At 37.3% G+C, this 26,004-nt stretch overlaps 1 protein-coding gene across 4 annotated transcripts in view; it reads left to right on the top strand.

The window, feature by feature from the left end:
• The window catches only part of ZMAT1 (zinc finger matrin-type 1), a 61,385-nt gene extending 40,390 nt beyond the window's left edge, over positions 1 to 20,995 (top strand). Inside the window, exons 3-7 of one of the 4 annotated variants that reach the window (XM_066250175.1) lie at positions 3,908 to 4,009; positions 4,087 to 4,261; positions 5,810 to 5,875; positions 17,603 to 17,702; positions 18,922 to 20,995. In XM_066250175.1, coding sequence (XP_066106272.1) covers positions 3,908 to 4,009; positions 4,087 to 4,261; positions 5,810 to 5,875; positions 17,603 to 17,702; positions 18,922 to 20,245 — 1,767 coding nt within the window. In that variant the 3' untranslated portion in view covers positions 20,246 to 20,995. Of the gene's footprint in view, positions 1 to 3,907; positions 4,010 to 4,086; positions 4,262 to 5,806; positions 6,092 to 9,696; positions 9,772 to 17,602; positions 17,703 to 18,921 lie in introns of those variants that run through there. The other 3 variants (XM_066250174.1, XM_066250173.1, XM_066250176.1) reach the window with 3 other exon arrangements.
• The last annotated feature ends 5,009 nt before the right edge of the window (positions 20,996 to 26,004 follow it).

The raw sequence follows: 26,004 nt of genomic DNA, 5'->3' as shown, positions 1-26,004 counted from the left end.
CAACATGATAAAGGCCATCTATTAGAAACCCACAGGCAACATCATACTGAATGGGCAAAAATTTAAAGCAATCCCCTTAAGATCAGGAACAAGGCAGGGGTGCCCCCTTTCACCACTCTTATTCAACATAGTTCTGGAAGTCCTAGTCATAGCATTCAGACAAGAAGAAGAAATAAAAGGCATCAAATTGGAAAAAAAGTAAAACTATCATTATTTGTTGATGATATATATGATATTGTATATAGAAAACCCTAAAGTCTCAGTCAAAAAACTACTGGACCTGATAAATGAATTCAGCAAGGTGGCAGGATATAAAATTAATACTCAGAAATCAGAGGCATTTTTATATACCAGCAATGATCTACCTGAAAGAGAAATTAAGGAAACAATCCTCTTCACTATTGCAACAAAAAATAAAATAAGATACCTAGGAGTAAATTTCACCAAGGAGTTTAAAGACTTGTACTCAGAAAATTATAAAACATTGATAAAAGAAATACAAGGAAGATACGAACAGATGGAAGCATATACTGTGTTCATGGTTAGGAAGAATAAACATCATTAAAAAGTCTATATTGCCCTGGCCGGTTGGCTCAGTGGTAGAGCATCGGCCTGGTGTGCGGAAGTCCCGGGTTCGATTTCCAGCCAGGGCACATAGGAGAGGTGCCCATCTGCTTCTCCACCCCTCCCCCTCTCTTTCCTCTCTGTCTCTCTCTTCCCCTCCCACAGCCGAGGCTCCATTGGAGCAAAAGATGGCCCGGGCCCTGGGGATAGCTCCTTGGCCTCTGCCCCAGGCGCTAGAGTGGCTCTGGTCGCAAGAGAGTGACGCCCCTGATGGGCAGAGCATCGCCCCCTGGTGGGCGTGCCGGGTGGATCCCGGTCGGGGCGCATGCGGGAGTCTGTCTGCCTCCCCGTTTCCAGCTTCAGAAAAATACAAATAATAATAATAATAATAATAAAAACAAAAAGTCTATATTACCCAAAGCAATCTATAAATTCAATGCAATTTCTATTAAAATACCAATGACATCCTTCAAAGATATAGAACAAATATTCCAAAAATTTATATGGAACCAAAAAAGACCACGGATAGCCTCAGCAATCTTGAAAAAGAAGAATAAAGTGGATAGTATTACACTTCCTGATATCAAGCTATACTACAAGGCTATTATGCTCAAAACAGCTTGGTACTGGCATAAGAACAGGCATATAGATCAATGGAACAGAACAGAGAACCCAGAAATAAACCCGCATCTTTATGGACAATTGATATTTGACAAAGGAGGTAACACCATACAATGGAGTAAAGACAGTCTCTTTAACAAATGATGTTGGGAAAATTGGGCAGCTACCTGCAAAAAACTGAACCTAGACCACCAACTTATACTATTTACAAAAATAAACTCAAAAATGTAAGTTTTAAAACCATAAGCATCCTAGAAAAAAAGATAGGCAGTAAGCTCTCTGATATTACACGCAGCAATATATTTGCTGATTTATCTCCACGGGCAAGGGAAATAAAGGACAGGATGAACAAATGGGACTATATCAAACTAAAAAAGCTTTTGTACAGCTAAAGATAATATGAACAAAATAAAAAGACAAACCACGCAATGGGAGACCATATTCGACAAAACGTCTGATAAGAAGTTAATAACCAAAATTTATAAAGGACTTCTAAAACTCAACACCCGGAAGATAAACAATCCAATCAAAAAATGGGCAAAAGAAATGAATAGACACTTCTCCAAAGAGGACAAACAGATGGTCAATAGGCAGATGAAAAAATGCTCAACATCACTAATCATTAGAGAAATGCAAATTAAAATCACAATGAGATATCACCTCATACCAGTCAGAATGGAGCTCATCAACAAAACAGTGCATGATAGGTGCTGGCGAGAATGTGGAGAAAAGGGACCCTCCTGCACTGCTGGTGGGAATGCATATTGATGCAGCCACTGTGGAAAACAGTATAGAGATTCCTCAAAAAAGTAAAATGAAACTGCGTTGTGACCCAGCCATCCCACTTTTAGGTATACTGTATATCCCCAGAACACCGCATAAATGATTCAAAAAAAGAAATGCACCCCCATGTTTATGGCAGCGTTGTTTACAATTGCCAAGATCTGGAAACAGCCCAAGTGTCCTTCAGTGGACGAGTGGATTAAAAAGCAATGGTACATATACGCAATGGAATACTATGGGGCCATGAAAAAGAAGGAAATCTTATCTTTTGCGACAACATGGATGGACCTGGAAACTATTATGTTAAATGAAATAAGCCAGGCAGAGAAAGAAAAATATCATATGACCTCACTCATTTGAGGAATCCAATGAACAATATGAACTGAGGAACAGATTAGAGATAGAGGAGGGATCAAAGGGTCAAGGGAGGGGGGAAAAGGAGATGTTGTAGGGAACACGGGGGGATGCATTCGGGGGGACACTAGAATATGTAAACACAATAAATTAAAATAAAAAAACTAAAAAAAGTGGTTACTTATGGGGAGCGAGCAAGGAAGAAAGGATTACAGTCTTAAGTAGATAAGACAGTTTATGTAAACTTTGATCTCTTTTGAAAAGGAAATATGAAAGAAAAATAGCAAAATGTTAACATCTGTTAAAACTGGTTGATGGATATGGGCTTTATCTATATTATTTCCTGTGCTTTTATGTATGATGGATTTATTTTACAGCTTAAAATTCTGTAGCGAGAGAGTGATTGCCTCACAGTATGTGCTCAGGAATGTTGATTTCCCTGCTACCTACACCAACATTTTGGTGGTCCTTATGTATTTTGTTATATGTTTGTTCAGAAATTTTCTAATGTGCTAAACCTATAAGGGTTAATTTCCTTACAAAAAATAATTTGAGAAGTAGACAGTGCAGGGCTGATATGACAGATACATGACATCATTAGGGACCCAGACATTGTCCATCTTTTTGCTCTGATGAATTAGTTTCTGTCCTCAATATCCCCCATAGTCCCAGGCCCTGGCTGGTTGGCTCAGTGGTAGAGCATTGGCCAGGCATGTGGATGTCCCAGGTTCAATTCCTGGTCAGGGCACACAGGAGAAGCACACATCTATTTCTCCACCCCTCCCCATCTTGCTTCTCTCTCTCTTTCTCTCTCTCTCTCTCTCTCACTCCTCTTCCTCCTCCTCCCTTCCTACAGCCATGGCTCAATTAGAGCGAGTTGGCCTCAAGCACTGAGAATGGCTCCATGGCCTCCACCTCAGGTGCTAAAAAATGGCTCTGGTTGCAACAGAGCAAGGTCCCCAGATGGGCACAGTATAACCCCCTAGTGGGCTTGCCGGATGGATCTAGATCAGGGCATATGCCGGAGTCTGTCTCTGCCTCCCCTTCTCTCACTAAAAAACAAACAAACAAACAAAAAATGATCCCCCATAGTCCCAGATGACTGTTAGAACTCTGATCTTTAAATTTGAATTCCAGAAGTAGGAGAAAAGAAGGTTAGAAAAAGAGATAATCTTCCAACCTGTTAAGGAGGCTTCCCAGAAATTCTACTCAACACTTCAGGTTACAACTTACTGGCCAGAATCCAGAATCTAGTCACATGATTATATCTTGCAGAAAGGGAGGTTGGAACATGCAATTTTTCAACTTGTTATGTTGCCCAAAATGTGTAACTAAAGAAAAAGAAGAAATTTGATATTAGGCATCAACTAGAAGTCCCTGTCAAAAATAAGAACCTAAGTGTTATTATACCATTGTTTTCATTTTCCCCGAGATTTACAAATTTGAAAGCATGTCAAGCTCTTTCATAAACTTGGTACACACCAAATATATTACAACTAACAAGCACTGACCTTAAATTCAGAGAGGTGTAAATTTGTGGTGCCTCTGTTACTGAATAAAAAAAAAGGTCGTATCTTTTTTTCAGAGTGAAAACCATGCTCAGAATGTTAAGTTTTACTTTCAAATGTATGGAGAACGAAATGAAGTGCCTAGTATGGAAATGAAGACGGATGTTAGAAATTTTCAGGTGAGTAGCTTATGTTGAGATTTTAATTCTAAATTTTCAGTTATTGAATCTTTCTAACAAGAGTATGCTTATTTCAGGTGCATAAGAGTGACGTAGTGGACAGAAACAAATTTTGTGATCTGTGCAACATGATTTTTAGCTCCCCAGTTGTTGCTCATTCTCACTATGTGGGGAAAGTACATGCTAAAAAAATGAAGCAATTGATGGAAGAGCATAATCATGGATCTCCATCAAGATTTCAGCCAGAGATGGGTAAGATTACATTGACTTCTTTAGTTTCAATACAGGGTTTCTGTATCATTCCCCCTCCCAACTCTGCCATCCATATTTTCTCAGAGAGACTTTCACTCAGGGGCAATATATTGATTCTTCTTCTGCCCAGTTAATCTCTTCCTGTGTTCTTGTCATGTATTATGGAGAGTATAATTGTTAGCTGAATTTTAAGAGATGTTATGACGTCTCTTTTTCAGTTTATTAAATCCAAAATAAAACAAGTGATTCACTATGCTGCTATAAAGAAATAACAATAAACAGCCTGAGAGCTCCAGTTTCTAATCAAATCATAAGATCTTACTTCTTCCCCTTGGCATCTATCTAATTCTTTTTCTGCTTTAGTACTTTCCAGAATATTATCTCATATGTGGATTCAGACCCCATAATATAGTTATAATGGAGCATTTTCTGACTAGAACTGTAGGGGGGAAAAAAATAAGTTATGGAATCTCTTTTTACACTGGTAGCTCTTTTCTTTCTTCCTATGAATATAAAGGAAAGGTATCACCAGCATCATCAGTCAGTAGTTATTAAGTACTTATTTTATGCTAGTTCCCAAAGATACAGTGAAGTATAGAACATTGCCTCTTTCCTCCTTCCACTGATGTTGGGCCATGAGCACACACGAGATCTGACCCAAAGATCTCACTTCAGGTCTGAGGTGGCAGAGTATATACCCTGGGAAACTTAACTTGTACTTTGAAAAACTTGTTTGCTAGAACAACAACAAAAATATAAGATGATTAATCCTCTGGAATAAATAATTTACCACATTTTCACTAGCTTCCACATTTTAGGAATATGGTATGCCTGGCATGAAAAATTTACCAACATTAATTTCCAATTGATAATGCAAGCTTCATCCAGCATTAAAACATATTGTCTTAATAAATGAAATTATAATTATTTTAAAATTTATTCTAATCTCCCTAATTTTTACATTTTTGTTTTTTCTGCCTGTCAGAGTGAAGAGGGCCAGAATGAGTATGCCCTACAAAAGAAAACATCTTGTAAAGTCTTACCTTCAGTCCCCCAAACACATCAACTTGGGCTCAGAAAGGAGACTAAATGAAAGAGCTCTGAAATAACTCTAATTGGGAAAATATATAATTTTATAGCCTTGAACAACTGCATACTTTTTATTCTGATACACCACAAATCTGGACTGAATAGATGACTTACTGTATTTGGTACCATCTCTTTTGTCCTCACTAATTTCAAGAACCATCCTAAGACAGCTCTCATGTTTTCATTGATTTTTCCCAATTAGTATAATTAGTTAATGCCTGATGCTGAACATTGTTTCATGTATCTTTGTTGGAGAAACTTGGTAAAAGATTTGTACTCAAATTTCCTTTCTCACAGAAGGCAATTTTTTAAACCTGAATACCTTTATCCAATAGTGTGTGGAAAAAGTCAAAAGATAATGAATTTTAAAATAATTCTAAATTTCCCTAATACTTTATGATTAATGCAGTTAACAGTTGTACACATGTTAATCACTTCTCATTATGACTATTTCAGCAGATGTGCCTATTACTACTTCTGCAGAGTCAACTTTTCTGAAGCCCCTTGCAGTCAAGTCTCCTCCAGGTGGGATAAAAGACAAGACTATGCCTTCCTCTTCCAGCACTGCTTTCGATTTGAATAATCCAAACAAGTATTGCAAGCTCTGCTCTGCTTCCTTTAATAATCCATTAATGGCCCAACAACACTATGTTGGGAAAAAACACAAAAGAAGTGAAGCTAGAAAGAAGGTTATAGACAAGATAAGAGAGAAACCTCTTCCAGCAAAATCAGATGCAAATGGTAAACAGTAAAAATATCACAAAACTCTTTCATAGGAAGTTTATATTTTTAAGCCCATACTGACTTACATATATACGATTTTATTCTTATTGAGTAGGATGTTGATAATACTCATGAGATCATAGGATTTGAAGTAAGGACTTAGAGTCTATCTAAGTTTTGTCAGTTGGTTTTCTAGAAAATGACACCCAGAAAGTAGGAGATGACCCTTATTAATTACAGAATTAAATATAAGTATTTCATTGTTTCCTTATTGTATCATAGGTACATAAGGAAGTATTTTAAATTAGTATTGTGTGGTTATACCATTCATTCACTAAGTATGATTTAAAGGTGTCTCTTGGGTGCTAGGCTAGTCATTACTGAGAATACAAATGAGGATGGATACATTTTTTTTCTGTATTTTTCTGAAGCCGGAAACAGGGAGAGACAGTCAGACAGACTCCCGCATGTGCCCGACCGGGATCCACCCGGCACGCCCACCAGGGGGCGATGCTCTGCCCACCAGAGGGCGATGCTCTGCCCCTCTGGGGCGTCGCTCTGTTGCGACCAGAGCCACTCTAGCGCCTGGGGCAGAGACCAAGGAGCCATCCCCAGCGCCCGGGCCATCTTTGCTCCAGTGGAGCCTCGGCTGCGGGAGGGAAGAGAGAAACAGAGAGGAAGGAGAGGGGGAGGGGTGGAGAAGCTGATGGGCGCTTCTCCTGTGTGCCCTGGCCGAGAATCGAACCCGGGACTTCTGCACGCTAGGCCGACGCTCTACCACTGAGCCAACCGGCCAGGGCTGGATACAACATTTTCTTGGAGCAAGTGTATAAACTATTTGAGTTACTAATACTTCATTGAAAGTGGTTACCAACATGGATTTTTATGTATATATTTATGGTAACCAGAGGAGTGAAACATCAGAGTTCAAAAAATCTTCTTAAAGGAAATATGATTTAGATTGGTAGGAGTGGGAAGGGGAGATAATGAACAAAGGTGCTAAAAGTGACAAGAATTCAGGCACAATAAAGATTCTGATCCTGACTGGGGTGATCCACTTGTTCTTCTAACCATATTTTTTTTTTATTTTTCCCCCACAGGCACCTTCTCACTACTAGTGTATTTTATTCCCTTTTTCTTATTTTTCTTTCACCTACTTCTTTCCCTCCACTCACTGTTATTTTTTTAAATCTTTCCTTTCTAGACCTTTTCTGCTTCATTACTTCTTGAAGCTCTATTCTTTGTCATATGTAACTCCTTATGCTCTGGTTCTTCTCCTGTTATTCTATTTCTTTTCTTTTTTCTAACGGGGCTCTTTATTTTTAAAAAATTTATTACATAAATGTAGATATTCCTATGATTCCATTCTAGACCCTACTCTACAAACATGATCGAATCTAACCCCTGATTTCATCTCTTATCTCTATATTTATGACCTTTCTGTCAAGCTTTGGTCTCATATATCCAAATGGCAGCTGTTGCTTCCCCTGGATACCTCATAGATATGTTACATCCACCTAGTCATTCAAAGTAGAAACCTATAGTTAAGTGTGAATTCCCCCAAACCACCTTCTTCACTTTCTCTAATGAAGTACCAAGTCATTACTCTTTTACCTCCAAAATATGACTTTTACCTTATCTCCAGCCTGCTTTTGCCACACTTATTCTGCCCCTCAACATCTTTCCTAGAGCTTTGCCACTCAAACTATGGTTTGTGACCAGCGTCATTGGCATCACTTGAGAGCTTGTTATAAAAAAAGAATCTCGAACTTCACAGAAGACCTACTGAGTTAAAATCTGCATTTTACCAAGATCCCTAGGTGATCTGCATTCAAAATAAATGTTGAAGAGCATTGTTCTAGAATATTGCCACAACCGCCTAACTACTCTCCCTGCCATCAGTTTTGTCTCTTCAAATCTGCATTCAATTTAAACACTAGAATACTTCATCTAAATTGCACATCTTTCTATATCATTTCTCTGCTAAAAGAATTCTTTTATTTATTTTTATTTTTATTTTTCTGAAGTTGGAAACGGGGAGGCAGTCAGACAGACTCCCACATGCACCCGACCGGGATCCACCCGGCATGCCCACCAGAGGGCGATGCTCTTCCCATCTGGGGCGCCGCTCTGTTGCAACCAGAGCCATTCTAGCACCTGAGGCAGAGGCCATAGAGCCATCATCAGCACTTGGGCCAACTTTGCTCCAATGGAGTCTTGGCTGTGGGAGGGGACGAGAGAGACAGAGAGGAAGGAGAGGGGGAGGGGTGGAGAAGCAGATGGGCGCTTCTCCTGTGTGCCCTGGCCCGGGACTCCTGCACACCAGGCCGATGCTCTACCACTGAGCAAACTGGTCAGGGCTAAAAGAATTCTTGTTTCTCTGTTTTCTAAATATAAAATCTAAGCTTCATAGCTCTTTAGCATTTTGTCCCTGCCTACTTTCTCCAGGTTTATCCTCTGCTACTTCCTGGCATGACCTATGGATCAAACTAGCTACCAACTCTTTATGGTTTCCAGAAATAATTACCTTATTTCTTGTCTCTGTGATCTTGTTCATGTTGCCATACTGCCTGGAACATCTCAGTGTGCTTCTTCTCTTGGCTAGCATATATTCATTCTTTAACATGCTACTTCCTTGAAAACCTTTTCACTTCCATCAAGACTTATATTCTGTGCTTATCTAGTTAACCTGAATATCTAGTTATCTCTCTGTGTATCTTTATCTCTCATTAGAATGTAAGGTCTTTAAGGGAAGGGACTTCACCCAACTCCTCTCTATTTCCAATGCTAGAGATAGAAACTGGCAAAGTATGCTTACCTCGATAGAGATCAGTCTAATATATGAACCAGTGAACTACTCATCTTTATCTACTGAATGCTAACCCTATGTTTGTACTACTTAAGTTTCCTACTTAATGTGATTCAACATATCCTCAACTGTTACACAGAGATCTGTGCTTTAATCTAAGGTTTTAAAGAATGTTGATTTAGGCAAGTGTAGAAATAGAAGTCATAGGCCTTCGAAAGTAGTAGATGTTTGGAGAAATTACAAACTTCCATTTGGTAGAGATTTTTAATTTTTCATATTGTTGGGCTGAGGGTATCTGAAATAAGTGGCTTCTTGTTTAGTGAAATTAGGTAAAGTTGGAACTGAGTAAGCTATGAGAAGTATGTGCACTCTGAAGGAGGGTCATTTTAGTGCTCTGAGGTTTCAGGGTTATTAGAATAAGATAAAAAGGATTTGGGTAATATGTTCATCTAACTGGGGAGGGGTTGCTGATCATCATCATAATATAATCCAGTCATTGAAGTCATTTTACAAGAGTCTCTGAAGCTACAGCTCAAAGAAGAGATTTTCAACCTTGCCTTGACTATTCCATTTTTGAGAACAGTAACCGGCTGAGGATTGGAAAGTAGCTGGAGAATTTAGATTAGCTAATGAGAATTTTAAGGCACAGCAACAGTAGAAGCCCATATTATAAGTAAGCCAGTGGTAAGACATCACCTTAACTATTTCACTCTCCACCCATTTTCTCCCTTCTTACTGTCTCTGCCTTCTTTCCCATCTACTATTGTTTATATGTTTCTACTATATCTAATCTCTTTATTCATCATTCTCACTGTTGTTTCTTCATATCCCTCATCCAGTCCAGATCTTATTAGCACAGGAATGGCTACCATACCGATATGGAACTAAAGTATGTATGTATTTTTATTTATTGTATTTGTTTTGTTTATCTTAGTAATTTACAACCCCATGATTGTACTCAGATGTCTCATCTTCACTTGTAACTCAACGTATCTAAAATTGAATTAATAATATCCTCTAAAGCCAACTTGAATTCCCCAAGATTTTTTTTTTTTTGCCAGTCATACCACATTTGTCATCTATACTTGAAACTTTGAGGACATCTTTAACTATTTAATTCTCTATATCCTGTCCATCATCTAGTCATACCAAGTCTTCTTAGGATTGTTTTTTCTTCCTGAACTCTTCCATTACATTGCCACTACCCTCGTCTTATATTTGAATGGCGCCAACAACTTCCTGAAAGGGTTTGCATATTCCTCATTGCTATTTTCTCATTCTCTAGCAGCAGGACTTCAACCCTGCATCAGTTGCACATTCCACCTTTTCTTTTATATTCAGGACACTTAGTGATGCTATGGAAAATTATATAAGGCAAATTGGGCACTTCTACAGAGTCTTGGTATCCAATCTGAATGGACTTTTAGTTCCACTAATCCTTTTACTTTTTTCTTTACTTTCTTCTCAGCAATTATTTTTAAATCTGCACCTTCCTGACCTGTGGTGGCACAGTGGATAAATAGTTGACCTGGAACACTGAGGTTGCCACTTTAAAACCCTGGGCTTGCCTGGTCAAGGCACACATAGGAATTGATGCTTCCTAACCCTCTCCCCTTCTCTCTCTGTCTCTCTCTCTCTCCTCTCTAAAATGAGTAAATAAATTAAGTAAATCTACACCACTCTCTAAGACACCCTTTCACTATTCTACTCTCCCCCTCCTTACACCTGTCAGGAAAACTTATTCCTTATTTCATCAAGAAAAAATTGGCCATCAAATGTGGATTACCAAATCTCTTGCCTCAACCAAATCATCCCTTAACCATGAGTTCCCCTTTAACTACTATACTTATTTTTCCCTTCTTAACCAAGCTTTTTTGTTGTTGTTTCAAATATGTAAGTTCTTAATGCCTTCACTGTTACTCCTCACCTGTTACTCACTGTAACCACCATTTGTTGATACACATTCCCCTACTGCTCCGCACCACTATTCTATGACTTCACTGAAACTATTTCTCACAGGGTCATGGTGACCTCTAAAATTTTAAGTCCAGTGGACAGCTTTATTCCATTCACTACTCATTCAAAACCTCTAACTTCTTAGGCCCTTTGACACCACTCTGTTCATTCTTATAATTCTTATAACTCTGTCCTTTACTTCATGACCTTTACATGACCCCTTCCTTCTCTACCAATTTAGTTTCAAGAGTGTCACTTTCCAGGGTTTTATCATTACATTGCGATTTCAATACCCACCAGGTAGATACCCCAGGAACCTCATCCATTCTGATTATTTTAATTACCCCCATGCTCTGACTTCTCCAAAATCACTCTGACCTTTTACTTTTCAAACTCCTCTATCTAACTGCCTGTTAGAAACCTTTCCATGGGAATATAACAGATATCTCAAACTCTGTATCAAAACTCAAACTCACCATGGCTAATTCTCCTACCTATTAAAACAACACTTTCTTCTGAAGTTTCAATTTCAGTTAACAGGATCGCCAAACACTCAGTTGCCAAACTAAGATGCTGAAAGTTATTTTAGACTCCTCAATCTTTTTCCTTTCCCCTTATCTCCCACATTCAATTAGTCACTAAGTTTTGCCAGTTTTAATGCTAAATATTTCACCAGTCTCCCTGTTCCTCTCTACCCCTACTGTGACCTTTCTAGCCCATTCACATCTCTTGCCTGGTCTAATATATTTACATAACTGTGGTCTCCTTACTTCCAGGCTTGCTCCTCTCAGATTAATCCTTCATATTGCAGCTAGACGAAAGATTTTTCTTTTTTTTTTTTTTTTTTTTTTTTTTTTTTTTTTTTTTGTATTTTTCTGAAGCTGGAAACAGGGAGAGACAGTCAGACTCCCACATACGCCCGACCGGGATCCACCCGGCACGCCCACCAGAGGTGAAGCTCTGCCCACCAGGGGGCGATGCTCTGCCCCTCCAGGGCGTCGCTCTCCCATGACCAGAGCCACTCCAGCGCCTGGGGCAAAGGCCAAGGAGCCATCCCCAGCGCCTGGGCCATCTTTGCTCCAATGGAGCCTCGGCGGCGGGAGGGGAAGAGAGAGATAGAGAGGAAGGAGAGGGGGGGTGGAGAAGCAAATGGGCGCTTCTCCTATGTGCCCTGGCCGGGAATCGAACCCGGGTCCCCCGCACGCCAGGCCGATGCTCTACCGCTGAGCCAACTGGCCAGGGCCACAAAAGATTTTTCTAAAACACACAACTGATCATGTCACTCACTGCTTAAATGACTTCAAAGTTCCCAATGTACAAAATAAAAAATCTAAGTACTTTAGTATATGTATAAGTCTTTCTTTGATCTAACACCCTATTTCCTCTCTCTTCTCATCCCCTAATATTTAATTCTACAACAATTCTAAATTTTAAAAAATTCCTGCAAACACTTTAGTAGTTTTTCTTTTTTTTTAATTAAATTTATTGGGGCAAAAATTTATTGGGGTGACATTGGTTTCAAGTGTACACTTTTATGACACATCATCTGCATATTGTTTGTGTGTTTACCACCCTTTCTGTCACCATATATTTGACCCCTTTACCTTTTACTAACCCCTACCACCCTTTCCTCTGGTAGCCATGATACTCTTTTCTGTGAGTTTTTGTTTGTGTATTGTTTGTTCATTTGCTGCTTTCAGTTTATATTACATATATATTATATTACATATATTTATATTACATATATATTACATATATATTTATTTATATAAATAAATAAAATAATTGATTTTTGGCTTTTTCTCTTTGACTTATTTTGCTTAGCATGATATTCTCAAGATCCATCCATGTCGTTGCAAATGGAAGTATTTCATCTTATATTTATAGCTGAGTATTATTTCATTTTATACATATATGTACCACATCGTCTGATTTTTTCAATGCTATTTCCTCTGCCTTCAATACTCTTCTCAACTCTTTTCATCAAGTTAACTATTTTTTATCCTTCCAACTTTAACTAAAATATCATTTCTTCTGGAAGCCCTCTTCAGAATCCCATATTGATCTCATTGCCTCTGCTTCTTTGAGCTCCTGACCACATTAAGCATACCTCTCTTACCTTTTTCCAAATGAGATTGAAGTCCTCTGTTCATGCATCTCTTACTTGGATTTGTAAACAATCTGACTTTTTAATTCATTTTGTACCCTTAGTATTTATTTAGCTTGGTGCCACATTTGGTACTCAATGTTTGCTAGACAAATTATTTGAATTCAACAGTACTCATTTATGACTCTGCCATATGTGATGTTGTCTCCATCCACTGGGATGCCCTTACCTGCTTTCCTCATGAGTTCAAATCCTTCTTGTACTCCAAGATCCATCATAACTTCCCTCATTGCTTTAGCTCTTGGTATTAACCCCTTCTTCTGATTTCTCGTAGGCTTTACTGTTTATTAACAATTGTGTTAACTGTAGCTGCTTAACTGAATTAGCCTCCTTGAAACAAAGGATTATATTTTATTCAGCAGTATCCTTCTCAGTGCTTTATATGGTAATTACTATATAGTTTTTCTCAATATTTGCTAATTATTTATTGAGAGGCAGTGTCATGTTGAGGGATAAATATAGACTCTCAGAGATATGTTTGAAGTCACTTGCCCAGTTGCACTCCAGATTCCTAAGGTATAAAATGAAAATAAAGCTACTTCACAGGATTGAAAAGGGGTGAAATGAAGCAGTAAATTGAGTATCCTTCACAGACTAGGTCCTCAACAAATGTTAATTTTTTTTATTTATTAAATTTAATGCAGTGACATTGATAAATCAGGGTACATATGTTGAGAGAAAACATCTCTAGATTATTTTGACATTTGATTGTGCTGTATACCCCTCCCCCAAAGTTAAATTGTCTTCTGTCACCTTCTATCTGGTTTTCTTTGTGCCCCTCCCCTTCCCCAACCCCTCTCTCCTTCTTCACCCCATCCCCCCTCCCCCCACCCCCCACCCCTGTTACCATCACATTCTTGTTCATGTCTCTGAATCTCATTTTTATGTACCTTCTATGTATGGATTCATATAGTTCTTAGTTTTTTTTCTAATTTACTTATTTCACTCCGTATAATGTTATCAAGGTCCATCCATGTTATTGTAAATGATCCGATGTCATCATTTCTTATGGTATAGTATATATGTACCAAAGCTTTTTAATCCACTCGTCCTCTGACGGAACAAATGTTAATTTTTTTAAAAATGTCTTGTTCTCCTGTCATAAGATAAAAAAATAAAACTGGTAAAATGAAAAATTTTTTTATTTTTCTTCACAATAAGCTAAGTCCCATATTAAGTTGCATTTTTGCTTATACATAGTTCTTAACTGATTTTTTTCCCATTTAAGACATTAAACCTATGGTTCTTATTTTTAACTGCACATTAGAATAATGCAGGGAACTTTTAGAAATCCCAGTGCTCAGGCTATCCCTCAAATCAATTGAATTAGAATCCCTGGGACCTATGCATTAGTGTTTTGCTTTTACTTAACTCCCCAGTTGATTACAACATAGAGCCAAGATTGAAAACCACAGTGTTAGGCTATAAAGACATACACTTCCCTAATCTATGTTTTGAAAACAAAGACCTTAATCAAGGGAGTTATGAGATTGGGCTGTGGTTATGAGAAATGTAGGCAGTGGTTATAGAAGATTCTGAAAGTTACAAGATGGAAAGAAGATTGAATTTCTAGGCAAAGTTAGAAACAAGGAATCCTAGCAGGGCTGAGGGCAGGAAAGCTGGACAGGGCCAAGAAGTAGATTCAGAGAGGAGGTTTAGGAGAGAAGGAAACATATGGAGGCAGGTTCCAGGAGGATTAGATCTGGGATTTTTATCTTGGGGCCAAAAAATAGGCTTTGTATTTTCACAGAAAGGGTTTACATCGTTTTTATACATTTTTTTCCTGAGATGTTGGTATCATAGAAAAAGATAAGGATTATCAGTGTGTGAAAAAAACAATGACTAAGTTAATAGTAATGAGACCACATTTTCGGAATTGCCTCTGCACTTTTCATCTGTGACTTGCAGATCTAATTTTTGAAGAAACAAAGGATGAATTGAGGAGAATATTATATACCTTACACCTTAAAAGCACTAAACTAATAGTATGTAAAACCTCTGAAATACAATCTGAGTTTATAATCATAATAAAGATCATTGGCTCCATAATCTAGGGCAGTGGTGCTCAATAATGCCTGCATAGAAAAATCTAGAATGCTTTCAAAAAGTAAGAAAGCCTGGTTTCCCTCCTAGAGAGTCTGACTAAATGGGTTTGATGTGAACTGTGACATGACAAGTTTTAAAATTCTCCACGGGGTTCTAATGTGCAAGTACCATTGGGAAACACTAATTTAGAGGAAACTGGGACTCCTGCGTATCTTGCATAACTTGGATGCCCTTAAAATGTATGATGTTGGCCAAATGAATCTGAGACTTAATTTACACACCTATTAAATAAGGATAGTGATAATTTCCTAAAAATCATTGTTGTGACCATGCAGAGTCCTGAATTTAGTCCTTAGCTTTGCAAGGCATCCCAAATCTTCAGAGTTGATCAGCCTCAAATAAGAGACTTAACCTAACCTCAGATGTACTTTGAAGATGCTGATAAATATCTAAGAAACTGGAAAGTATTTGTTTAATGTATTTCTCACATGTTTTCTGATAACCACAGCCTGGAGTCTTATTAAAATACAAATTCCTGCCCTGGCCAGATAGCTCTGTTGTTTAGAGCAGTGGTCCCCAACACCCAGGCCGTGGACTGGTACCAGTCCATGGGCCATTTGGTACTGGTTCGCAGAGAAAGAATAAATAACTTACATTATTTCTGTTTTATTTATATTTAAGTCTGAATGATGTTCTGTTTTTAAAAACTGACCAGATTCCCTCTGTTACATCTGTGTAAGACTCACTCTTGACGCTTGTCTCGGTCACGTGATACATGTATCCATTCCACCCTAAAGGCCAGTCCATGAAAATATTTTCTGACATTAAACCGGTCTGTGGCCCAAAAAAGGTTGGAGACCACTGGTTTAGAGTATCAGCTCGAAGCACAGAGGTTGCCAGTTCAATCCCCAGTCAGGGCACATACAGGAACAGATTGATGTTCCTGTCTCTCTCTTTCTCTCTCCCTCTCTCATTCTATCCTTCTCTCTCTCTCCCTCCCAGCCCCCCTCCCTCCCTTCCTCTCTGGCTAAAACCAATAATTAAAAAAAAAATTAAATACACATTCCTGCCCAGAGACAGCAACTCATGTTCTCCAAGGGAAGGGCCTGGAGATCTATATTTTAAATTAACACCCCCAGGTGATTCTTATCAGAGAAGTCTGAGAATCATTGTAGATTAATAAACTGACATTCTGGTATTGATTTACAGTAGGAATGGCTATATACAGGGTGGGGCAAAAGTAGGTTTACCATTGTTCATATGGACAATAACACAATCGTTAATAATACAGGAATAAACTGTGTTTTGTATACTCACAACTGTAAACTTACTTTTTTCTCACCCTAAATATATATTTCTGGTTCTCATGGTTTTTTTTTTTTTTAAATATCTATCACCCAGGGTATCCTCTTTTTGGTATCAAAGAATATGGGAAACTGAGTTATAATCACAAAGTGACTTAGCGAGCACAAAATCAGAACACAGACAGAGGATAGTTTTGAGGAATCATTCATTCAAATGTTGGCATCACCTGCTGAGCTCTCCTGGGCCCACCACAGAGTATATGCCGAAAGTGAGCAGAGTCCCCACGTCCTCCAAAGTCGGCATCTTTCTTTCCCCTTAACAGTAGTCTCCTGCTTCTGTGAATAATCTTTGCATGGGAAAGATCAATACACTTGATAGTGATTATTTTTGCATCCTTTAAATGATTAAGTTACTGTTTGATTTCAAAGATGACCTTGTATGACCCTAAAATCTCTGCAGCTGCCAACTTAGTGCCTCTTTTTAAAATGTGGGATTGTTTTTATATTTGGTTTATGAAATTTTTTATTTGCTGCTTCTGACCAAGGGGAAATTGGAAAGATGTTGAGATTATAAGAAAATAAAAATTAATTTATCCCCATTTTCAATTTTACCTAAGAAATAAAATAGAGAGGTAGTTAGTATGTCTATTCTGTAGTTCTTGACTCTTTTGAAGTGGTAATTAATAGTTTTGTTTTAGAATTTTGCTTTCAGCTTTTACATGAGAGTGGGTTTCACTAAATCTCTCTCTTTCTAAAATCTATCTGTGAAAATTACTTTTGGTAATCTAATTTACTACCATGATTTCAGGTAAGAGAGTGATAATACGCTTTTGTTTTTATTTAATCTTCTGGTATATTCCAGGTTTTGGTTGGGTGTAAACAGAATTAGGAGCAAACAAAAAGAGTTGGTTAAAGGGTTAAGAGGCAAAGGTTAATTGGGCATGATGAATTTAAAATGCATGCTGCACTCGCATTTAGAAAGATTAAGCAGGCAGATAGTAGATTTTTAGGAAAGAGGTCAAGGCTTGAGAAGCAGTTGGCATTGTGAAAAGAATTCTGGGCTTTAAATTAAGAGACATGGGCTCTATTACTAACTGGCTCTGTGACTTTGACCAAGTCACTTGACCTCTCTGGGCCTTATCTCTAAACTGAGAAAGTTCAAGTAGATGATGTCTAGTAAATTCCTGCCCAGCTATGTGATTCAAAGTGTATCCGTATTGATCTTCTTAACTTGAACTCTTTTTCAGCATTTAATATGAGAACCTACGTTTGCCATATTTGTAATATCACCTTTACATCATTAGAAATGTTCCGATCCCATATGCAAGGAAGTGAACATCAACTTAAGTAAGTATTTTTTGCCAAAATGTTCCTGTGACACCAAAGACCAGGGCTTCTGACAAGTACCTATGCATGTATTTTACAAATTTTCTAGGCATTCATTTCTTTATGAGTTAATATCGGTATGATTGAAGGTATGTAACATATTGCATGCTAGTAGCATCCCCCAGGAAGTTCTCTAACCATGATAGTATACTGGAAGAGCTGGCTAATGCTCTCCTCCTTACCAGATAGCATCGTACTTCTTTGGAGAGATGTTAAAAGATCATTCTCCAACTAACCGTACAAATTTAGTTAATCCCTAAAGGTGGCTTAGTTCCAGGAGTTCAGTGATCTGGTTATCATCTTTCCAATGAACTATGGTGGCTAATAACTAAGGTTTGGCTGTTAAACAGACCTGGATTGAAATACCAGATCTGTCTTCCTATCAAATATGTAACTTTGGACAGCTCTGATATAAAGTGGTTATAATGAAATATAAAAATATGTGTAAGGTGCCTGACCTGGAACATAGTAGGAGCTCAATGAATGTTTATTCCACTCTATTATTTTAAGGAGGAAAGAATGAAGTGGACAATTAGGGGTTGGGTAAGTCAGGTAGCAGGACAGAGGAACCCTTAACTATTATATATTGGTTTGTTGCTTTTAAAATCAAAGCATAGTGTTACATTATTCTAGTAGAAAGGATTTTTACCATTGAGTCTGAGTACTTAGGAGCTAAATTGGCTGACTCACCAAATAGCCTTCATTTAGACTTGAAAAAATAATCTCAGAGTTCCAGAATAAACAGCTGTCACATTTAAAATATCTATACAAGGAACTGACTAATCAGAACTTTTAAAACAACATGACATTCAGATGAGACCATTTTCAGGGCACTGTATATTATTGGTCCTTTTCCACACATCCCAACATGCCTTACATTTTAAGTACTACAACAGTATCAGATATGTCTGCTTCTTTGTACCCATCTTCTCAGGTCTTAAAATATTTTTATGTATAAAATATTGAGAGATACCTGGGAGATATCCAACTATCCTTGCTGCTTCTTTTGGGCATAAAAAGTTGTGGTTTATAGCTTTTATATTGAGGTATGTTTTTAAAATTTGTTTAGGCTTTTGTTTTTTTTTTAATTTTTTAGACTAATCCTTTTGAAAGCAAAAAAAAAAACACCATTTAGAATAAAATATCAAGTAACATGAACTTTCTACTATATTCTTTGCAGAGAATCCATTATTATCAATCTAGTGAAAAATTCAAAGAAGACACAAGGCTTTTACCAAGATGAAAGTACAGGTTATGTCAAAGTTCAGAAAGTCAGAGAACCAGACCACAAGATTTGTTTCAGAATGGTAGAAGAGAGTTCGTTGGGAACACATGGGTATAGAAAAGTGGTTGATTCCCGCTCCAGACATAGAATGTATGAACAAAGACACCCACGTGAGACTTTCTCGACATACCCATACCCAGAATCATACCAAATTTCGCAAACTGTGGAAAACCATTTACCTCATTACTTGCCAGCTTATTCAAAGAAGACATATGACTCTTTTCAAGATGAATTGGAAGATTACATCAAAGTGCAGAAAGCCAGAGGATTACATCCAAAGACTTGTTTCAGAAAAATAAGAGAGAACTCTATGGAAACCCCTGGGTACAAAGTTGATTCTGAATCCAGACAAAGAATGTATGAGCAAAGATTTTCAGTTCAGACTTCGCATACCTACCAACAACCATACAATATTTCACCAGTAGAAGGCCAGTCACATCATTGGTTACCACCTTATTCAAAGAGGACATATGATTCTTTCCAAGATGAACTTGAAGATTACATCAAAGTGCAGAAAGCCAGAGGACTACATCCGAAGACTTGTTTTAGAAAGATAAGTGATAGCTCTACGGAAACCCACAACTACAAGGAAATGGTTGATTCCAGACCTCGACATAGAATGTCTGAGCAAAGACTACTTGAGACTTTCCAGACCTACCCAGAATCATACAGTGTTTCACAAGCAGTGGACAATCAGTTACCTCATTACTTACCAGCTCATGACAACAAACAGAAACTAGACTCTATGACCTACTGTCAACTGACCAGAGACTATTTCCCAGAAAATCCAGTACCCTTAAGCCTTAGTGAGCAAGAAAATAACTATGACTTACATAGTGTAGAATCTGAAGTTTATAAGCACCTCTCTCTAGAAAAAAATACCAGTGACCCTCAAGCAGGTCATAAACGGAGACATCAGAAGAAAAGAAGGCACTTGGAGGAAGGTGAAGAAAAGACAGGGAAAGACCAGTCTAAGCATAAGAGGAAAAAGAGCGATGGGGATATAGATCTCGACAAAGACAAGAGCATCCGGCAAAAGAAAAGAGAGAGAGATAAAGTCAGTGTCAGTTCAGGAAAGCTTAAACACCGAAAAAAGAAAAAAAGCCATGCTATACCCTCTACGAAAGAAGAACGTAAACACAAAAAAGAGAAAAAGAAATCTGTTGAAGAAAAGACAGAAGAGGAAATGCTTTGGGATGAGTCTATTCTTGGATTTTGAACTTTTAGTTTTATTTACCCAAAAATGAGTTGAGGACATTTTATAAGAATATGGATTAGAAAAAGAAACAATCAATGAATAAAGAGAGAGGTGGATACAGTCATTGTCAGTTCAGGAAAGCTTCTTCTGTATAAACATTGAAATGATCTAAAAAAGAAACAAGCCTAACCCTAGCCTCTGAGAACATAAGAACACAAGAAAAACATAGGACAAAACAAAACCTATTGAAAAAAACAGAAGTCAGTGCTTTGTGATGAGTCTGTTCTAGGAATTTGAACTTTTAATATTGTTTAGCCAAAGATAATTTGAAGAACTCAGAAAAGAAAATTGATTTAGACAAAAGAGCATTAAATGAAGAAAAAGAGAGATGCATACAGTCACTGTCAGTTCAGGAAGGCTTAGATTTTCTGTGTAAAATTGGACGTAACGTAAAGTAAAAGAAGAAACAATCCTAATCTAGTCTCTAAGAAAGAACATAAGAAGAAGATAATACAAGAATGTAAAAGAAAAGGAAACATGTTGAAAAAAAGACAGAACAGTCGTTCTCTGGGGCAAGTCGACTCTTGGATTTTGAACTTCAGTTCTGTTACCATAGAGTTGAATTGAAGAAATAAGTTGAAAAGTTTGTTTTCAAGAAATTTATGTTATTTGGGTTTTCCTAAGTGGACAGTGACTTTAAACTTTAACAAAAACCAAGTGAAGTAAAAGTATTCAGTATGCCTTTTTGTCAAGTTACTTTTTCTCGTTCTTTTTTTTTAAAAAAAAGTGAGAGATAAATTACATGTTTCTTACATATAATGTAATTTCCCTTAATGAGGTTGTCTCTATTCCTATTCATTAGATTGCTGTGATAGTGAATTATTTACCCATGGGAAATAATTTATTTTCAGTGCAAGAATGACCAGTCATTACAGAATCTATTCTTTCTTTGAGTTTGTGTTAGTGTTGGTGGTATTTTATTGTTGTTATGTGTTTGTTTATTTCTTGAGTTTTTCCAAGAAAAATGTATGAAGAGATTTAGACTGATTTTTTGTTTGTTAAATCTAATTTGCAGTGTATTTTTGTATTTTATAGTTCTGAAAGTGGAAAATGAAACCGTCTATAATAATCTTAGATGATATATAGTTTTAAAAGTACTGATGCAAAATCAGTCTATATTCTGGAAATGTTTATATTATATTAAAGTGTTTTAATTTTTACATATTCTTTTATGTAAATGATCATTTCCCAGCCAAAAATGATTTTATTTTGGGAGAGGAGAAATAAACAGTTTTCAATTCTGGGGAGATCACATTATAAAGTTGTAAGAATTTTATTTCTTCTACGTCTTGCTTAATAGAAGTTGATATTCAGCCCTGGCCGGTTGGCTCAGCGGTAGAGCGTCGGCCTAGCGTGCGGAGGACCCGGGTTCGATTCCCGGCCAGGGCACATAGGAGAAGCGCCCATTTGCTTCTCCACCCCTCCGCCGCGCCTTCCTCTCTGTCTCTCTCTTCCCCTCCCGCAGCCAAGGCTCCATTGGAGCAAAAGATGGCCCGGGCGCTGGGGATGGCTCTGTGGCCTCTGCCCCAGGCGCTAGAGTGGCTCTGGTCGCAATATGGCGACACCCAGGAGGGTCGCAACATGGCGACGCCCAGGATGGGCAGAGCATCGCCCCCTGGTGGGCAGAGCGTCGCCCCCTGGTGGGCGTGCCGGGTGGATCCCGGTCGGGCGCATGCGGGAGTCTGTCTGACTGTCTCTCCCTGTTTCCAGCTTCAGAAAAATGAAAAAAAAAAAAAAAAAAAAAAAAAAAAAGAAGTTGATATTCAGACTAGAGCTCAGTGTTACATTAGATAAATATGACTAAGTATATACTTGAAATTGAAAAAGGAAGCATTTATAAGCAGGAGAGGGCTGTGCAGGTACATTACCTTTAAATTGTTTCATCTTGATTGTTTTCTTACTCCAGTGCTTCTGTTTTCATGATAAGCACCTCTTGTAAGCATTTGAGGATTGACATAGTATAGAAGGATTAATAGCCTGGGAACCCATATCTCAGGATTCTGGTTTCAGTTGTACCATCAAATTTCTGTGTGACTTTGTGGGGATACCATCAGAGTTCAACATGGTGTCAGAACTGGGAAAAATAGGCTATAGTATTTCCTTGATGTGTTAATTCTATCGAAAAAAGTAAATAAGTTTAGATGGTGATGTATTGGCACTTAGGCAAGACATTTAATAGTTGTTTTTTTCTTGAGAATTGAATAAAATGGTAAATACTAGCTGGAGCATAATATGATTGGTTGGGTTTATAACTGGTTGAATGAAAAGGGATTTAGATGATCCCCAAATTAACTTTTATTCCACAAGACTGTTGACATAAGATTATTTAGAGCTATAGTACCACTTTCCCTGTTCTTAACACATCTGGTGTACTGGAGAAAAGGGAGAAAAGAACCAGAATCAAGTGAATAGACTGTCAGTTATCCCCAAAAAGGACAAATTCTCTTTTCTGCCATGCCAAAACAGTATTTTTTAAGACAAGATAAATTGAACTGTAAGCATTTTTAAAATTGATAAATTTTTTTGCACAAGTCCATTTTGTGTTTAAAGCTGGGGGTGGAAATTCAAAATTATATATCATAAGAATATTCATTAATTAACAAAATTACTGTGATTTTTAAAAACTTAAATAGAGCAGTGATTTATTAAAATTGGCCACATAATTTTAATTAATACTGGGTAAATACTACAAATTTTAAACATTGAAAGTATTTAAATTGTATGGTGTGGCAAGTTGGGGGAAGAATATGGGTGTGGTATTTACTGAATTATTGAGGAAGGCACCAGTGACTTGCTCTAAAACATGGTTTTTAAAATTTTTAGACAAAAAATTTTTGACCAAAAATAAAATTTCTGTTAACCTACTATAAAATAAATTTTCTGTTAACCAGAAAGCATTGTTTTCTGGTTGAAGCTGGGGAAAAGGGCATGCCACCCTACTTTGGCACATTTTCTTCGCTCTCAACTTATACATCTGAACACTAAAAGGTAACATGTAAGTCAAGATATTTAAATATATATAGACAGAATAAAAAATAATCTCCATTTCTGGAGTTAAGTGCTGAAACTAATAAAGTGAAATTAAATAGTATAAGTATTAAATCCTGCATTTGGTTATGGAAGACAATATAAGAACATATTTGAGGAAGCATACCTTAAGATATTACATGTGGAAACGATTTTTGGGTGTTTATCACATGCCTGACTGAAAGAGTAGTGTGCTCATCCAGGCAAGAGATCACATATGATCTAAGGCAAATTGTTGAAGTCAGTATTCAGACAAATTAGTAGCATCTAACTTCATAGGTATATCCTCAACTGAATAGAAGATAGAAAAAAGCAAATTTTGGCTGAATTTGAAAACTATTTTCAATAATTGGTGATATAGAAAAAAATGGAATTGACTATCTTGTTATATGCATGCATTGAACAAACAAGAGGTGGCTTTCAGCATTGAGCCAGGAAAGAACTTGAGAAAAATATGAGAACACAGGTTGTAGTCCACAAACAGCTCATGGTCACTGACAGAGAAAATGGATCAATAAACAGGAAATTGCAAAATAAATTTGATAAAGACTACACTAGAAGTGATGGTGGATGCTCTGGATAGCAAGGGTAACAAGGTTAAAAAGATGGGAAGTGGACATTCAGGAAAGGCTTCTCAAAGAAGGTGACATCTAAACAGACCTTTTCCTCTCTGTTCAAAGACAATTTCTTTGATATACCCAGGTGGCTATCTTTAGATACTTCAAACTTAATGTAGCCAAATAGTGTCTACTTCTGCCGTTATCAATCATTCTCCCAGTTTTTCCCACTTTTGTAAAATTTCCATCCAGTTGCTCAGACCACATACCATTTTGAGCACCTCTTCAATCCTACATTAGACCATAAGCAATTCCCCTTGATCATCTCACCAAAATGTTCCTCTTAATGTCCAATTCCTTTCATCGTCCTTGCCACCACTGTAATCTGAAACATCATTATTTCTTTTGGGGGAAGGGATCACTACAAGCCACATTTTCAAACAAATGTATACTTTTATGATTTTTTATAAAGTATATAACATCTTTTTATGGAATTTATTGGGGTAATATTGGTTTGCAAAATCATACGGGTTTCACGTGTACAACTCAACAAAACATCATTTGCATACCACATTGCATGGTCATAGCTCAAAGCAAAGTCTCTTTCTGTCCCCATTTGCCCCACTTTTCCCATTTCCACCTAACCCCCACCCCCCTTTTCCTCTTGCTATCACCAAACTGTTGTCTATATCTATGTGTGTGTGTGTGTGTGTGTGTGTGTGTTTGGCTAATCCCTTCATCTTTCATCCAGTCTCCCCTCCACTGACAGTTGTCAGTCTTTCCATGTATCCATGCCTCTGGTTTTTGATCAAACTGAAAAAATAGGTTTGAAAGTTTGAAAGTAACTGAAACATTGGGCAAAGTCATCACAGTTTCTGAAATACAGGTGTACAGACAAAGCTGCACAAAACCAGCAACAGATCAGAATGGTGTAGTGTAGTGAAATAAGTCCTTGAAGATTTCAGGACTATCAAACATACAGTTTCCTCCAGAAAACCAAAAGAAAACTGCTATTTTCTGAAATCAAATTGAACAGACACATTGTGGGTAAGGGGCAGGGGGAAAATCCAGAGAAAGCTAGTAGTTCATGGAGGAAGAATCCAGAGAACACCAATTCCAAGAAGTATTATGACAGCAAAATAAACTTCTAAAGGAAAGTAACACCTTGGAAGACAAGACCTGTAGGATACAAACACACCAGAAAAACACAAAGTAAATGGAAATTCTAACCTAACTTAGAATTTGAAAACAAGTCTAAAGAAAGATAGTATTTAGAGTTTTGAAACAACATAAATCAGGAAGAGTACTCAGAAATATATTTTCTTTAGACTCACATGAAATTAAGTGAACACTTACCTGTACTCAAAGCTTAGTCTTCCCCCCTCAATAGAATTTCAGGTTTAATTGTATTTTCTTTATATAAAATAATTTTTAAAACAGATATTGTTTACTAACATAAAACACTGCTAATATTTACCTAATCTGAATGTTAGAAACATTTTCCACATGTAAAGATATTCTTTGACATTTAAGGTAAGTACATGTTTTGTAGGATTTTTTAAATTTTTGTTTAGAAAATTAAATTTAACAGGGTGACATTGATTCATAAGAGGACATAGATTTCAGGTAAAAAGTTCCATACCATTTGAACAGTTCATTGTGTTGTGTGCCCACCACCCAAAGTCAAACCATTTTCTGTCACTATACTTGCTCCTCTTTACACCCTTCCCTCAACCCTCCCCCACATTTCCTTCCTCCACACACTCCCCCCCCTTAACCACTCACTTTTATCTATGTCCATGAGTCTGTTTTATATTTCACCTATGTGTGAAATCATACAGTTCTTAGCTTTTCTTGATTTATTTGACTCAGTATAATGTTTTCAAGGTTCATCCATGCTGTTGTAAATGACACTATGTCATCATTTCTTATGGCTGAGTAGTATTCCAGTGTATATATGTACTACATCTTCTTTAGCCAGGGACACTTTGGTACAATTTTAAAGTTTGTCTTTAAGATGATTAGTACACATATTTAGCTTTTATTGCCCATAACTTAGTCTTTTGAAGTAATCCCTACAATATGGCAATGGTTATGGCTTTAGGGAGAACTATTTCATTGCCATGAATTAATTTA

Source organism: Saccopteryx bilineata, chromosome X, assembly GCF_036850765.1.
Source record: "Saccopteryx bilineata isolate mSacBil1 chromosome X, mSacBil1_pri_phased_curated, whole genome shotgun sequence".
Taxonomy (NCBI): domain Eukaryota; kingdom Metazoa; phylum Chordata; class Mammalia; order Chiroptera; family Emballonuridae; genus Saccopteryx; species Saccopteryx bilineata.
The sequence above is the reverse complement of the archived record's forward strand: the minus strand, read 5'-3'. Positions and strand labels throughout refer to the sequence as shown.